The following is a 17,880-nucleotide window of genomic DNA, read 5'->3' on the forward strand; positions in this document are numbered from 1 at the left end:
TACCGGGAACTGCATATTAGTTTTCAATAGCAGTGAAACTTACATGATGTTGGAACAAATAGCTTTACATTAAATCCTCGTATACATTTGTCTGCATCACAGCCTGCTATGGAAACACCAATGCCTTTGAATGGAAAATCCTACAAAGGATTATCAGAGATCCCCACCACCCACGTCATGCTCTCTTCTCGCTCCTGCCATCATGTAGAAGGTACAAAATTCAAGAACAGTACCACCCCACGACCATGAGGCTCTTGAATTGAAGGGGATAGCTACACTCACTTGACCCATCATTGAAATAGCAATCATCTCACTTTAAAGACTATACCTCATTATCTCATGATTCTCCTTAGTTATTGCTATTTATTTATATTTGCAGTTGCAAAGTTTGTCTTATACACTCTAATTGATCTTTTATTGATCCTGTTATAGCTACTATTCTACAGATTTGCTGAGTATGCCCACAGGAAAATGAATGTCAGGGTTGTATATGGTGACACGTATGTACTTTGATAATAAAATCTACCTTGAACTGGCACTGACTGTATATTTTGCAAATCAAAGCACCACACCACTTCTCAGTGGGAAATAAGATGTATTTTCACATGGTTATATCTACTTCAGCCTTCAATAAGTTCAAGATCATCTCAATAACCAATCCTTTTGAAATGACATATTTATGCACTAAATTTTTCTTGGTTTAAAAAAAGTAGATTAAATTCAGTGAAACTTGGTAGGTCCATTCAACTTTATTGAACTTCTAACATCAACATAACTGACCCATAGGGCTTAGGATGCTTCTAAGGAGCTCCTGCATCCAACCATCTTCAGAGATATGTTTGACCTTCAACAACAATAGAATTGCTATGGTGAAACCTTCTACAAGATCAATCTATACTATTTTTATGCTTCAGCAACATTGCCCCATTCTCATAGAATGCAACTATTACTAACATATAGAATTCCCTCGTTCATGATTTCACTTAAATCTGCTTATGCTACCACAAATTAAAATAATCTGTAAAATCACAATACTATATAAAAAAAATTGCTGAATATTGTGACTTACAAACCTACAAAATTTAATCAGGACAAAGCCCTGCAATAAAAATGTATCAACTTAATAAAAGCAAGAAAATTGCTCAACACTTGCAGAAGAAAGATGGTTGCAGCATTAATCAACCCAATGGACTCCTCTACAACAGATTTTCAGGCTAGTGTTCCAGACCCAACCATTTTCAGCTTATTTAAAACCTCCACCGCAGGTGACCATATTTCCAAGTTCAGAAAACTTGTAAAGCTAACAATGATTGATGTAGACCCTTCCTCTACTGAGCATATTCGAAACATATTTACTATTCACACTACTTTGAAACATAACATTCCAAATCACATTTGTATAATTCAACTGGCCTCCCAATGTCAGATACTAACATCCATTCCAAAGCGAACTTTGAGAGGAGTCAGGGTAAGGGTATTTGAATACTACAAGCTATCAATGGAGAAAACACTGCAATTTAGCAGAAACTTTTAAATAAAAAAGTAGTCAAAACAGCATCCTAAAACACCCCCACCAACATGTTTTGTACTTCTTTTCGATATAAAGGTGCAGGTGGGGGAAGGGGTTTTTTTTGCTGGGAAAAATAAAGAGGGAATTATATCTGAATAACTTGAAAAAGTACAACAAACAGGAACACAAAGCACCATCACAGGAAAGCAACGTACGTCACCAGGGACCCCCACCGTGCAAGTCATGCTCTCTTCTCATTGCTGCCATCAGGAAGGTGGTACAGCTGCCTCAGGAACCCACACCACCAGGTTCAAGAACAGTTATTACCTCTCAATCATCTGGCTCTTGAACCAGTAGGGATAACTTCACTCGCCCCATCACAGAACTATTCCCACAACCTATGGACTCACTTGCAAGTATTCTTCATTTCATGTCCTTGATATTTATTGCCTATTTATTATTATTTTTTAAATTTTCTTTCATATTTACAGTCCATTGTCTTTTGCATATTGGTTGCGTGCCTACCCCATAGGGTCTTTCATTGATTGTTTTTTTAACGGATTTACTGAGTATGCCTGCAGGAAAATGAATCTCAGGCTTGCACATATACAGTGGCGTACAAAAGTTTGGGCACCCCTGGTCAAAATATCTGTCACTGTGAATAGCTAAGCGAGTATAAGATGACCTGATTTCCAAAAGGCATAAAGTTAAAGATGACACATTTCTTTAATATCTTAAGCAAGATTACTTTTTTATTTCCATCTTTTACAGTTTCGAAGCAGAAGTTTGGGCACCCTGCATAGTCACTTCCTAGTAACACCCCCTTTGGCAAGTATCACAGCTTGTAAATGCTTTCTGTAGCCAGCTAAGTCTTTCAATTCTTGTTTGGGGGATTTTCACCCATTCTTCCTTGCAAAAGGCTTCTAGTTCTGTGAGATTCTTGGGCCGTCTTGTATGCACTGTTCTTTTGAGGTCTATACACAGATTGTCGATGATGTTTAGGTCAGGGGTCTGTGAGGGCCATGGCAAAACCTTCAGCTTGCGCCTTGAGGTAGCCCATTGTGGATTTTGAGGTGTGTTTAGGATCATTATCCTGTTGTAGAAGCCATCCTCTTTTCATCTTCAGCTTTTATACAGACGGTGTGATGTTTGCTTCCAGAATTTGCTGGTATTTAATTGAATTCGTTCTTCCTTCGACCAGTAAGTGTTCCCCATGCCACTGGCTGCAACACAAGCCCAAAGCATGATCGATCCACCCCCGTGCTCAACAGTTGGAGAGGTGTCCTTTTCATGAAATTCTGCACCCTTTTTTCTCCAAACATACCTTTGCTCATTGCTACCAAAAAGTTCTATTTTAACTTCATCAGTCCACAGGACTTGTTTCCAAAATGCAGCAGACTTGTTTAGATGTTCCTTTGCAAACTTCTGACGCTGAATTTTGAGGTGAGGATGCAGGAAAGGATTTTTCTGATGACTCTTCCATGAAGGTCATATTTGTGCAGGTGTCCTGACGGTCTTTTGCAGTCAAACAGGGGTTTTGATTTGCCTTTCTAGCAATCCTACGAGCAGTTCTCTCGGAAAGTTTTCTTGGCCTTCCAGACCTCAACTTGACTTCCACTGCTCCTGTTAACTGTCATTTCTTAATTACATTACGAACTGAGGAAACGGCTACCTGAAAATGCTTTGTTATCTTCTTATAGCCTTCTCCTGCTTTGTGGGCATCATTTATTTTAATTTTCAGAGTGCTGGGCAGCTGCTTAGAGGAGCCCATGGCTGCCAATTGTTGGGACAAGGTTTGAGGAGTCAGGGTATTCATAAAGCTTTGAAATTTGCACCACCTGGCCTTTCTCAAGGATGATTGTGAACAAGCCATAGCCCTAACAGGCTATTTAAGGTCTGAGACCTTGGTAAAAGTTATCTGAGAGCTCAAATCTCTTTGGTGTCCAAAATTTTGCATGGTGCTCCTTTCCTTTTTTTCACTCCAAGATTGTACAAAACAAAAATAATACACTAATCTTGCTTAAAATGTTGAAAAGAATGTTTCATCTTTAACTTTATGACTTTTGGAGATCAGTTCATCTTCTACTCACTTGACTATTCACAGTAACAGAAATTTTGACCGGGGTGCCAAACTTTTGCATACCACTGTATGTACTTTAATAAATTTACTTTGAAGAAGCAAATGATCCCCAAAGCTGCTCTTCCATTCACTAAGATCAAGGCTCATCCAATGACCTCAGCTTTATTTCCCCATCAGTCCCTCTAACTCTTGACTTCCCTATAAACTAAAAATGAGTTTACATTAGTCTAATATTTTAGTAACCCAACCTTTAATGATCTCTAGTATACAAAATATTGAGGTCTCATTATTTTCAGAGAATAAATTCCTTATCACCTCCATCTTACAAGATCGACTCAATTTTTTGAAACACTTTCCCCTAGTTTTATATCCCTCCACATAAAAAAAATATTTGCCAAGTCTCCTCGGAATATTCTCCCAGTTTGATCATTTCTCATTTTCCTAAAACAAATGTCAGCCCAACCTTTGTTCATAACATCTTCATCCCATGAACTAACTTTAACTTTTTTTACGAACTGTCTCCAATGCAAGAATATCCATCCTTAAAACAGGCAGGCCAAAAGTATCTGCAATGCTCCAGGTGTATTTTCAGTAAATCCTTTCTATTAGAGATCAATCAATCCTGATGTAATCAAAGATGACACCTCTCAAATGCTAATGTTTGGAAATCAGCTTTCCTTACCTACATATGTTGTGATAATACAAGTTAAAAGTCACTTAATTAAGCATTGCTGATAAATTGTTAATCTACTATGAATTAATAATCTGTCATTAACATAAATGCTGGAAATACAAAGGAAGGATTTTGAGAGGAAGAAAAAGTAAACATCAGATAATTGACATTTCATCTGAACAGCTCTACTCTCCTCTTTACTATATTTACCATTTTTTCTTCATAGGCAGGATCCTCCTCTTTAACCTCTGGCTTTGGCATCTTGAATGTAAATGCTTCCTCAGTACTTTCCTTCTAGTAGAGAGAACATATTAGAAGCTTCTGAGGACAATTTAATTGCAATCTGTGTGCTAGAGACAAAGCCAGTGCCATTTTGAGTACTGTGCAATGCTGCATTTAAAACTGGCAAAGTAACTAAATTCTGAAGAAAGATAGTTTATAAAAATATTAATGTATTTGAAGCTTTGATGTAGTTTGTCAAACTTTGGATTTGTCAAAGTTTCTTAACCTAACCAAAATGATCTCATTGGAGTTTAACTCAGCTCTCTTCTTAACTGCTATATATCAAGTCAGTCCAAAAAGCTTCCATAGCAATGCACTGCAAATAAACAGGTTAATTATTTTCTAAGCAACGCACACAAAATGCTGGAGGAACCCAGCAGGCCAGGCAGCATCTATGGAGATGAGTATATTCGCCATTTTGGGCCAAGACCCTTCAGCAAGTGGGTGGGATGGGAGGGAGAAACACTAGGTGATAAGCGAAACCCTAAGTAAAGAACTGGGAAGATGATTGGTGAAAGAGATACAGGGCTGGAGAAGAGGGAATTTAATAGGAGAGGGCAGAAGGCCATGGAAGAAAGAAAAAGGGGGGAGAAGCATCAGAGGGAGGTGATGGGTAGGCAGGAAGATAAGGTGAATGAGAGGAAATCTGCAGATACTGAAAATCCAAGCAAAGGTAAGGTGAAAGAGGAAGAAGGGGGATGGGGAATGGTGGGGGGGCGGGGCGGGCATAACCAGAAGTTCAAGAAATCCATGTCTTTGCCACCAGGCTGGAGACTACCCAGACGGAATACAAGGTGATGTTGTAGCAATGTTTAGAATCTCTGTTTAATCTTCACCAAAAATGAGCAAATTCTCTTGTTCTTAACCACTTTCGTTTATGTTATAAAACATTTTCTTCACAGCTCCTTCATTTTAAATGGCAACCTGAACTAGACACAGCATTGTGTAAATTCCACTATAATTAAATGTCCCACTAAGATGTGAGCCAGAGTGTTATGTTCAAGAAGTGAAAGAACATTTTTTTTTAAAAAAGCTGAAAATCAGGGGATTGCAAAGCTAGACAATATTACATTTGGTAGAATAATGATAATCAGAGAATCAAAAACAGGAACCAGGGCACAGATTTTGGACAACAGCAAAGCTGGAAGGTTAGTGGGGATGTGCTGATGGTGAGAAATAGTGGGTTGTAGAAAAATCTTACACAAATGTTAACAAACCAACACCGAAGGTAGGTCAACAAGGGCGAATGATACATGGTCCAAGCTAACACATGAATAGCAGAGTTTTGGACACAATGAAGCTGGTGGTATAAGGAGCTAGCTAAGAGATTGCAATCAAAAAATAAGTAAAAAAGGTTTAAAGTAATGCATTATAATTTCAACAGGAGATTAAAGGCTGTTCAAGAAGAACAATGTTATAAAACTAGTTAAAGAACAAATGCATAATTGGAAGCTCACAGTGCCAAAGGGATGTTGATCAATTTAGTACCAGTCCCAAAACACAAGCTCAGAAGGGTGGGATCATCCATCAGGGAACAATCTGATTGTTGGGATCAAAGGCAGGCTTCCCAATATTTAAAGGGGGTTTCTGTTCATCTAGTTAGACAAGCAGTATAATGTTTATGAAGAAACCCTTTCTGTACTAGTAAGAACAGAAACTTAGCTGCAAGACTCAAAAATGCAACATGGGAAAATGCATACAAATAGGAAGATGTGAAGCAAGAACAGCGGATACAACATTACTTTATTGAAGAAAGAAAGTTGAGATAGATTTAAAGGAGGCAAATCAATGTCAAAAGGAGCAGGATCTACTAACATCATCAGGGATCAGAAAAGAATGTTTGAGCTTATTAGGGATACAACCAAGAAAGTTGAAAGTGAACACAGAGTTACCATAGCAAACATGAGGAATTCTGCAGATGCTGGAAATTCAAGCAACACACATCAAAGTTGCTGGTGAACGCAGCATCTCTAGGAAGAGGTACAGTCGACATTACGGGCCCAGAGTTACCATAACAGGTAAAAGCATTGAAAAAGAAGCAAGTTCCTATCTTGGACAAAGAGGAAGCTAAAGGGATCTTTAGCTTGGGGAATAGGAAAAGCAAAAATAGCAGTACAAGAATTCCATGAGTTTTCACTTTGTGTCAGGAGGAATAAATGAAGGAGACAACACAGAACTATTAAAAAAAATGGCTTGTACTGGATGAGAAGCAAGGCAGGGATTGGAGCTGCATTACAGGAACGTAGTTTCCATCCAATAGAAATAAACCCCAATACTTACACTGATTTTCTAAAATATTATAAGCTCATGATTTTGCTTATTATGTATTAATAAGCTGAGAAGATTGCTTTGCTATCTCAATATGTCACCTTAACTCTATCCAAATACATACTTCACAACTGTTACTGAAATTTGTTATCAACACATATTGACAGATTAGAAACAACCATCATCCTCAGTACTAGCCATAACCCTGCTCTCAGCTCCAAATCAGTGACACACACAAACCTTGACATTATCTGCTTCAGTCAGGATTCTATAACCATCAACATAAACAGACAGTTCCACAATAATGCAAAAACACATCACCTGCACAAAAGAACTGAGAAATGACACCAGTTTCAACTTTACTTTGCAAGTTAGTTTTGTTCCTTCATTGTAACAGACAAAATATAAATTCCACCCATAAAGATTATAGAGTGCAACAGGGAAAGGCTCTAAATAGATACAAGATTATTTCAATGGAGCTAAATTTAGGATAAATAGGTCAAATTCCAGACAAGAATCTAATAACATAATAAAGAATTTTATATCAGGGGATTTTTCTGCAAAAAAGCAAGAAAAAGGGTGAGGCTTGAACAGCAAATATAGGGAGCCAGGAAAGAAGAACAGAGGCATGAGAGAGGTGGATTGGAGGAGGATACTGGCAGGGATGACGGCAGTGCAGAAATGGCTGAAGTTTATGAGAATACAGTCGGCCCTCCTTATCCGCAAGAGATTGGTTCTGGGACCCCTCGCGGATACCAAAAAACGCAGATGCTCAAGTCCCTTATTCAACCTGGCTTAATTTGGTGGACCTTAGGACCCAGCGGAACCCCAGACCTTATTTAACCTGTCTCAGTGCAGTGGGCATTAGTGGGCACAGTGGCAGAGCTCTGAATCCACAGTGTTTCTGTTCACAAAAATAATCACGATCGCAATTTAAAATAAAGTGGAAATAATAGTAATCAGAAAGAGGTGAAACACCATCGGTCATTGGAAAAGCACGAGGCTACAGTCGGTCAATGATCGGAACAATTTTAAAGGATAAAATGAGACAGGCCCTGCCCAATTAAAGCTACAATTATTACTAAGCAACACAGTGGTTTAATTACTGAGTTTTGGGGCTTTGGGTTTTTGATCCTCCGTTATCAATCCGGCAGGGATGGATAGCGCGCTCGGGAGCGATCTGTTATTGGACTGAACTCGGGAACGCCCGGCGTTGAAACATACATTTCTTAAGTATTTTATATGCATAGAAAGGTCAAACATATACTATATACTAAGACAAACGTTTGGCTAACTGACGTTAAATAATACCAGATGTACCTGTTCCGACTTACTTAGTAAGAGAACACCCGGTTTTTTTCCGATCCCGATCCACGATAACCTACGCACATCCTCCCATATACTTTAAATCATCTCTAGATTACTTATAGTACCTAATACAATGTAAATGCTATGTAAAATAGTTGTTATACTGCATTGTTTAGGGAATAATGACAAGAAAAAAAAAAGTCTGTACATGCTCGAACAGCAAGTGCTGGAAGAGCACTTCCGGGTTTTCTCAATTCGCGGTTGGTTGACCTCGCGCATGCAGAACTCGCGGATAAGGAGGGCCGACTGTAGTTCACAAGGCCAGGATAGATATGTCCCACAGAAGTAGTAGTTCTCAATGGTAGAGGTAGGCAACCGTGGTTGAGAAAGGAAGTTAAGGACTGCATAAAAACCAAGGAAAGGGCATATAAGGTAGCAAAAGTAAGTGGAAACTTGGATGAAAGGAAAGCTAAAAGGCAACTGAAAAAAGCTATAAGGGAAATATGAGGGCAAACTAGCCAATAATATAAAGGAGGATACCAAAAGTTTTTTTATTCCAGTCATACAAAAGACTAAAAGGGAGGTAAGAGTTGATATTGGACCACTGGAAAATGATGCTGGTGGGGTAGTAATGGGGGACAAAGAAATGGCAGGTGAACTTAATGGGTACTTTGCATCTGTCTTCACTCTGGAAAACACTAGCAGTGTGTCAGAGGTGCGAGAGTGCCATTGCTATTACAGAGGGAAAAGTGCTAGGCAAACTCAAAGATCTTAAGGTGGGTAAGTCACCTGGGCCAGATGCACTACATCCCAAAGTGCTGAGAGAGGTTGTTAAAGGGATAACAGATGTATTGGTCATGATCTTTCAAGAATCAATTGATTCTGGGATGGTCCCAGAGGACTGGAAGATTGCAAATGTCATTCTTTAACAGAGGAAGGCAAAAGAAAGGAAATTATAGGCCATTTAACCTAACCACAGTGGGTGGGAAAGTGCCGGAGTCCATTATTAATGATGAGGTTTCGCAGTACTTGGAGACTAATGACAAGTTAAAACAGGTCAAAATTCAGCATGGTTTCTGCAAAGGATAATTCTGGGAATGAAGGGGTTAACACGAGGAGTGTTTGGCAGCTCTGAGCATGTTCTCTCTGGAATTTAGAAGATTATGGGGGGGCGGGGTGGTGGTGAGAGAGATCTCATTGAAACCTACCAAATGAAAGGACTAGATAGGATAGATGTGGAGAGAATACTTCCTATCCAGAACTAAAGAGCACAGCCTCAAGACTGAGGGGCAACCTTTCAGAACAGAAGTAAGGAGGAATATTTTTTAGCCAGTGATGAATCTGTGGAATGCTCTGCCACAGACTGTGGTGGAGGCCAAGACCGTGGGTATATTTAAGGCAGAAGTTGATAGTTTCCTGAGTGGTCAGGGCATCAAAGGATATGGCAAGAAGGCAGGTGTATGGGGTTGAGTGGGATCTGGGATCAGCCACATTGGAATGGTGGAGCAGACTCAATCTTATTATGGTCTAGAAACGGGCATAAGAAGGCCTTAGAGAGTAAGATTAGGAAAAACTCCTGAGGTGTCCTACACTAACATGAAGAACAGGAGGATGACCAGAGTTGTGGTATGACTGATTAGGGAGAATAAGGAAACAGAGGAGGTAGGGGAAGACCTAAATGAACACTGCTCCACTATTTGCTAGAATGTGAAGTCAGTGTCGAACAGGCACTGTACTGGACATGTCAATGTTAAGAAAGAGGCAATGTTGGAACGTTCAAAAAACATTAGGATAGATAAGTCCCCAGGGTCAGACAGGATATACCGCAGCTTACTACAGGCAGTGAGGGAAGAGATTCCTGTGCTGTTGGAAATGATCTTTGTGCCTTCACTGGTCACAAATGTAGTACCAGAAGACAGGAAGATGATAAATGTAATTCCTTTATTCAAGAAAAATAACAGGGATAACCATGGGGATTATAGACCAATAAATCTTACATCTGTGGTGGGAAAACTACTGGAGAAGATTATCAGGGACAGATGTTATGAGCATATGGAAAAGCATAGTCTGATTAGCAATAGTCAATACGGGGCAGGTCATGCCTCGTGAGTCTGAGTGACTTTTAAAAGAAGTGGCAAAAAAAGTGATCAAGGTAGAACATGGACATGATTATAGTAAAGGTCTTCAACAAGGAAGTGGAAAGGTGGGTTAGTAACACTCACAACATGCTGGAGGAACTCAGCAGGTCGGGCAGCATCCATGGAAACAATCAGTCAATGTTTCGGGCCGGAACCCTTCGTCAGGACTGAAGAGGGAAGGGGCAGAGGCCCTATAAAGGTGGGGGGAGGGTGGGAAAGAGAAGGCTGGTAGGTGCCAGGTGAAAAACCAGTAAGGGGAAAGGTAAAGGGGTGGGGGAGGGGAAGCAGGGAGGTGAAGGAATAGGGGAAAACACAATGGGTAGTAGAAGGAGTCAGAACCATGAGGGAGGTGTTAGGCAGCTGGGGGAGGGGGCAGAGTGAAATAGGGATAGGGGAGGGGGAAGGGAATTACTGGAAGTTGAAGAATTCTACGTTCATACCAAGGGGCTGGAGACTACCCAGACGGTTTTTCACTTGGAACCTACCAGCCTTCTCCTTCCCACCCTCCCTCTTCAGTCCTGACGAAGGGTTCCGGCCCGAAACGTTGACTCATTGTTTTCACGCATGATGCCCGACCTGCTGAGTTCCTCCAGCGTGTTGTGAGTGTTGCTTTGACCCCAGCATCTACAGAGTATTTTGTGTTAAGGTGGGTTAGTAAGTTTGAAGGTTAGTGGTGTTGATAGTGTAGAACATTTTTGTAGGCTACAACAGGACATCGACAAATGTAGTACTGGATTGAGACGTGGTAGTTCAAACAGAAAAAGTGTGAAGTGATAATGTAAGTCTAACTTATGGCAGAGTACAAAATTAAAGGCAGGATTCTTAAAGTGTGGTGGAACAAAGGAATCCTGGAGCCCAAGTCCATAAATCCCTCAAAGATGATGTGCAAGTTGATTTGTTGGTTAATGTGTATAATGTGTTGAGCTTCATTAGTTGGGGAGCTCTGACGTAATGTTGTACCTCTACAAAACTCTGCTTAGATCACAGCTGGAATAATGTGACCAGGATGTTGAAACTTTATGAGATGGCAGAGGAAATTTACCAGAATACTGTCTGGATTAGAGAACTTCTTATGAGAAAAAAGTTGATTGAGTTAGAGCTTTTCTCCTTGGAGCAATGGAGGATGAGTGGGAGACTTGGCAGAGGTGTACAAAATGATGAGGCATTGAGTGGACAGTTAACACCTTTTCACAGGGTGACAATGGCTAGTATGAGGGGCCATACTTATAAGGTGATTATAGGAGAGTGGTAGTCAAAGGTAGTGTTTTTTTTATTGCACAGAGCGGTAGGGTGTTGGTAGAAGCAGATATATTAGGGACACATAAAAGACCCTTAGATAAGCACATGGTTGGAAGAAAAATGAAAAGCTTCTGGAGGGAGGGATTAAATTGATCTTGGAGTGGGTTAAAAGGTTGGCACAACATCATAGGCAGAAGGGTCTGCACTATGCTCTTCTATATGAAAGTGGGACATCAATTACTTCATCAGCTGTTGACTACTGGTCTTGCTATTCTTTGATACCAACCCAGTATATAAACATACACAACCATTGCGAGAGCTGGTTTTCAGTCAATGACTAGACAGAACGATATTTTAACCATACGTTGTTTTTTAGAAAGCACTGTCAGATGAACTACATCATTCTGGTGAAGATTGATACAGATAATATCTGAAAATGGAATATGCCTATTGGAGTCAGTATAGAACTGTCAGGTTGATCCAGAGAATGAAGGAAATGGTTAAATGAGATAATCGTTTAGACAAAACCAACATAGTCCTATTTATAAATAGTTATTCTGATTTAATGATAGCGACAAGGGCCTGGTAAAAGGGAATGTCATTTCCCTGATCTGGGAACAGAGAGCTACAGCCTAAGAAGTGATTACATGTTCAAAGGGAATCAAATATTGAAAGGTGGGAAAATATTAACCACAGAAATCTAAAGAAATTTCGAAGTAAATGACCTCATGCAGGATATTTTATCCATACTCTGTGAATTTCATGCAAATTTCAACAGAGTTTAATTGTCTAATCACAGAATTCAGAAGTTAGAAATATGGAATAAGGGCAATTGAGGCATCATGATTGTACGGAAACAAACTGCAGAGGATAAAAGACGCGTGGGGAGTAACATGAAATGAAGGGGGAAGCATAGTACAGATGCTTCTGGGCTAAATGCTGCTGGGAACAGGCAATTTATCAGAACGAGACAATCAAGTTCGTTAAGCTGTCGGGATGGTGAACGACTCTGGTTCCTTTGTCTACGTTTTTACCCTAACTGCTCCCATTCACTCATTGACCGGGTAACACCCAGGTTTACACTAGTTTCTCTCCCCTCATAAGAGACTTCCCCTGTTTAATTTTATTTCTCTCTCCACTTCTCAATTCTGACGAAGCGATTTCGACCTCAAGAGTCAATTCTGCTTTACTTTCCACAGATGCGGCACGATCTGCTGAACATTTCAATCATTCGCTCATCTCATTTAGACCTCCAGCATCTACGCTTGTTTTCATTTTTAAACAAAGGAGGGAAAGCGCGGAGTGGAGCATGCGCCCGCGCTACCACCGCCATCCGGCCTTCCGCGGGGACCCGGTCGCTTCCCTGCTCCCCTCCTCCCGGCGAACGGGCTGAGGATGGCTAAAGAGACCGGGTGGTAGGCGCTACTGTTCGACGACTGGGTTGGGGGTGATGGTGGTGGGAAGAAACAGCAGAAGTTGTGTGGTTCCAGGGACCAGACCAGCGGGGGAAGCCAGTGAATGTCGCCGGGTCTCCCCTGCCTTGTGTGCCCGCCCCGTATTCGGCTGCTCCTGGCGGGACAAAACCGGCGGCAAACAGCGCCGGGATCGGGATCGGGATCGGGATCGGACTGAAGGCTGAGCCGACCGCCCCGACAGGCGGGACATCCCCGTTCCTCCCGGAGACGTGGCTCCCGGCCCCGCACCACACACCGGCGACTATCCCCTCCCCAGTCGCTTACCTTGTCCTCGCCTTCCTCCGCGGGCGGTGAGCCCGCCGTATCTCCCTGGCCTTCAGTCGGGCATGAGCTCGACTTCTCCTCGACTACAGACATTTTGTTTTAAAATCCTCCTGTTTTCCACTCTCTCTCGCTGGTCGGGCAAATCGAAGGCTGTGGGCAGAATGATCAGGTCGACCGCCGCCGCCGCTCGATTACTCTTTCCCCCGGCTCTCCCTCGCCGGCTTCAACTGCTGCCCACCGCCGGCAGACTCTCGCGAGAACTCGCCCACTGCGCTCTCGCGAGTACTGGCTGTGATCTATGCTCAGTGACGTCGAAGCCCGGAGTGGGAGCATGAGGAGGAGGAGGAGGCGGCGGCGGCGGAGGCGTAGTATTGATGTGGATTGAGGGAGGAGGTGGTAATGGGTTGAGAGCGAAAATAAATCGGCTATGATCAAACGGCAAACAAATTCCATGAGCCGAAGGGGTTAGTTCTGATCCTGTCGAATGGTTTGAAAACCGGGAGAGGAGGTGCCAAGATGGCGGTGGCGTAATGTGAAAACAATTAGCTTCATTGTTTCCACCTAAACCGTTAAGATTGTTTCTCTTCAGTAGAAGTACCGCTTCGTGCTTCGTGATATTTCCGCCTGATTTGGAGAAGAGGTGGAAGGGACTTACTGGGGTGGGGAGAATGAGGTGACACGGTGCGGGTTTGGGGAAGGGATCCGTTGGTGAAACGGTGTCACCAGCAAAGGATTAGGAGGGCGAGGAGGACGCACAGGGTTGATACGGGTTGAGTGAAGGTGCCACAGGGTTGAGGGGAGGAGGTGGCAAGGGTAGATGTAGGCTGAGATGAAGAGGTACCAAGGGGTGTGAGGTGAAGATGGCATAGGGTAGAAACAGAAAATGATGGAAAAAAACTGAACAGCTCAGGCTGCAGCTTTGGGAAAAGAAGCAGTAAGCTTTGATGTCTTCCACTTGAAATATTAACTCTCTCTTCCCACAGATGCAGCTTGACTTGCTGTGTTCCTAGCATTTCCTGTTATATTAGTTTTCCAATATCTGCATTTAAATAGGGGTCAGTTGGACTGTGGCATCGGGTTGAAGGCTGGAGTGAACAGGGAGGGGGAAGGAGGAAGCACAAGGTGATGGTATGGAAAGAAGAATTGATAGGTAAGAGTATTTAGGAAATGTGGGAGGTGGATGAGTAAAGAATGGAGTGAGAAGGTGATTGTGGGTGACTGATTCACTTGAGGTATAATGTAGATAGGTGGGCAGAGGGATGATGGCCCACAATTTTATGGCAAGCTGGCTTTGAAGTTTAGTTATCAAAATTGCCTGTTCCAATGTCCCTAATTGTAACAATTGCTATTGAGTTTGAAAAGTTCTGACAAACCATGGGAATTTTCAAGCTAGATGTCCAAATTGGGCTGAGGCAAAGCTGAGGAGTTACTGGCTTTGGACCACCTGGACAACACAAACACCTGTGTCAGGATGCTGTTCATTGACTGTAGCTCAGCATTTAATACCATCATTCCCACAATCCTGATTGAGAAGTTGCAGAACCTGGGCCTGTGTACCTCCCTCTGCAATTGAATCCTCGACTTCCTAACTGGAAGACCACAATGTGTGCAGATTGGTGATAATATCTCCTTCTCGTTGACGATCAACACTGGTGCACCTCGGATGTGTGCTTAGCCCGCTGCTGTACTCTCTATATACATATGACTGTGTGGCTGGGCATAGCTCAAAAACCATCTATAAATATGCTGACGATACAACCATTGTTGGTAAAGTCAGGTGGTGACGAGAGGGTATACAGGAGTAAGATATGCCAACCAGTGGAGTGGTGCCACAGTAACAACGTGGCACTAAACGTCAGTAAGACAAAAGAGCTGATTGTAGACTTCCAGAAGGATAAGACGAAGGAACACATACCAATCCTCATAGAGGGATCAGGAGTGGAGAGAGAGAGAACAGTTTCAACTTCCTAGGTGTTAAGATCTCTGTGGATTTAACCTGGTCCCAACATATTGATGCAGTTATAAAGAAGGCAAGACAGTGACTATATTAGGATCTTTGAAGAGATTAGGTATTTCAACAAATACACTCAAAAACTTCTATAGATGTACCGTGGAGAGCATTCTGACAGGCTGCATCACTGGTATGTGGGGGCTACTGCACGGCACTGAAAGAAGCTGCAGAGAGTTGTAAATTTAGTCAGCTCCATCTTGGGTACTAACCTACAAAGTACCCAGGACATCTTCAAGGAGCAGTGTCTCTGAAAGGCAGCGTCCATTATTAAGGAACTCCAGCACCCAGGACATGCCCTTTTCTCACTGTTGCCATCAGGTAGGAGGTACAGAAGCCTGAAGGCACACACTCAGTGATTCAGGAACAGCTCCTTCCCCTCTGCCATCCTATTCTGAGATGGACATTAACCCCTTGGACACTACCTCACTTTTAAAACATATTTAATATTTGTGTTTTTTGCACGATTTTTAATCTCTTCAATATATATGCGGTATAAAGTATATTGAATAAGATTTAGTTATTTTTTTCGATATATATTGCATTGAACTGCTGCTGCTAAGTTAACATATTTTATGTCACATGCCAGTGATAATAAACCTGATTCTGATTCATAATGCAGACAAGAAAGGTGTTTGAAGAGCATCACTCACAAAATGCTGGAGGAACTCAGCAGGACTGAAGAAGAAAAGCTGAGTAAATTTAAAAGGTGGATGGAGGGGAGAGAATAACACTAGGTGAAACATGGAGGGGGAGGGATGAAGTAAAGAGCTGGGAATTTGATTGGTGAAAGAGACAGAAGGCCATGGAAGAAAGAAAAAGGGGGAAGGAGCACCACAGAGAGGCGACGGGCAGGCAAGGAGATAAGGTGAGGGAAGAGAAAGGGGTTGGGAATTGGTGAAGGGAGTGGGGGTGGCACTACCTGAAGTTTGAGTAATTGATGTTCATGCCATCAGGTTGGAGGCTACCCAAATGGAATATAAGATGTTGTTTTGAGAAATCCAATTGGCCATAAAATTTTGTTAAGTCTTGAGACTGTAAATTATAAATGCAACTTTTGAATGTATAGGACGAGGTAGTGCTATCACAGAGTGAAATAATGTCTACTGTGTCTCTAGCTGGATGGAATCTATGTTGATTTGGGGATCTGCTTCTCAGCAGGTGGAAGAGGACCTGGGCAGAAGACAGAGACTTCTTTAGCTCCCACAGACAAATTTGGTTCCTTTCTTGAAGGAGGTCACAAATGCAGCATTTATGGGGTGCTCTACTGATCTGTCTCTCAGCAAAAGCAGATATCAATGTTAAATTAACTACGTTTTTCAAACTGACAGCAATGCCTTTGGTTGATTGAGGAGAGAGGGATTTAAGCATAAAAACCTTAAAACCTGGCAATAAAATTTCTGCCCTATGAGATGATTATAAGACCTCAACTACCAGGACGTGTATGTTGAAGATTAGCAATGTCTCTGCAAAATTTCCAAACGAAATAGAAATATAAATAAACCACCATCAGCTTCTTCTCACTGGCCAACACCTGCAGCAAAGAAGCCCTAGTTACTCTCAGTTGTTTTGCTGGCAACCTGGTTCGCATGCATTCCTGACATTAGACTCCCAAAGCTGTTTATTCAGAGCTCTGTTATGGAGGCAGTAAAATGGATTACAGGCTGTGCAAAGAGTTTCTCTGAAGAAATGCAACATCCTCACTGAGTTCTGAGAACTGGCCCACAACCTCCCAAACTGGCATTTAGAACCTTGAGGTCAGGCATTAGGAGCACACCAAAGCCCTGTGTAAGTGGCAAAGGGAGCACACCACCTCAGAAACTGTTCAGCCCCGTCTGTCAAAGAGTTTGCAATCCAAACACTAGCTTCATTAGCCAGCTCAGAACCCACAAAGCACATGTTTCTGGAAGGAATATGGAGGACATGCTTTACTTTGATATTCGTTAGTTGGCATCTGTCTGTCTTGAAGGACAATGGGTAATGATGATCATTATCACATCTCTGGGTGGAACATATGGAGATCCTGAGTTACTCGGTCATCAAAATCCCCCTCTCGGTCTCACAGGTGTAGTTCAAAAGAAAGCTTATGAAGCAATACGTTTGGCACTAGCTTGGCTACAGGAGCTGTAGGAAGGAGTGTTCAGTGACGTCCAGCCACAGCACCAGAGCATGTCCACACACCAGTGGGCCTGCGCGCTACTTGACTCCTTCCTCCCCGCATCCTCTGTAGTTCGGCCTGAGTCCAAAAGGAGTTCAGTTTCCGTGTGTCCCCATGGAGGAGGCACTACATGAGGTTTGCTGTTGGAGAGGCTATGTACAGGTAGGGAGAAACTTGCATATTCAGCTCTTCACAAGACTGCTAGCCAGCGGTGGAAGCTGAAAGAGTGACAAGTATTGCCCACTGCACTACCATATAGACGCATCACAACAACCATTTTGATACCAGGATTGATGTACACTTTAACTAAAGTAATGTTGTGGATTCTGGACATTTGAAGTAAATTAATTTATTATTGTTAATGTATCAAGGTACAGTAAAAAACATTGTTTTGCACACCCTTTATACATGAAAATCTGTTTTACATGCCATCAATACAGATAATTTCATTACATCTGTGCACTGAAGTAGTACAAG

General features: G+C 42.1%; 1 protein-coding gene across 2 annotated transcripts in view; it reads right to left on the reverse strand.

Annotated features, from left to right (window-relative positions):
• LOC134345689 (SWI/SNF-related matrix-associated actin-dependent regulator of chromatin subfamily A member 5) overlaps positions 1-13,485 on the reverse strand; it is a 55,165-nt gene extending 41,680 nt beyond the window's left edge. The window contains exons 1-2 of one of the 2 annotated variants that reach the window (XM_063046753.1): positions 13,238-13,485; positions 4,474-4,554 (exon numbers count right to left, since the gene is read on the reverse strand). In XM_063046753.1, coding sequence (XP_062902823.1) covers positions 4,474-4,554; positions 13,238-13,330 — 174 coding nt within the window. In that variant the 5' untranslated portion in view covers positions 13,331-13,485. Of the gene's footprint in view, positions 1-4,473; positions 4,558-13,237 lie in introns of both variants that reach the window. The other variant, XM_063046752.1, reaches the window with a different exon arrangement.
• Between the last annotated feature and the right edge of the window lie 4,395 nt (positions 13,486-17,880).

The sequence above is a fragment of the Mobula hypostoma genome, chromosome 4 (genome assembly GCF_963921235.1).
Source record: "Mobula hypostoma chromosome 4, sMobHyp1.1, whole genome shotgun sequence".
Lineage (NCBI taxonomy): Eukaryota > Metazoa > Chordata > Chondrichthyes > Myliobatiformes > Myliobatidae > Mobula > Mobula hypostoma.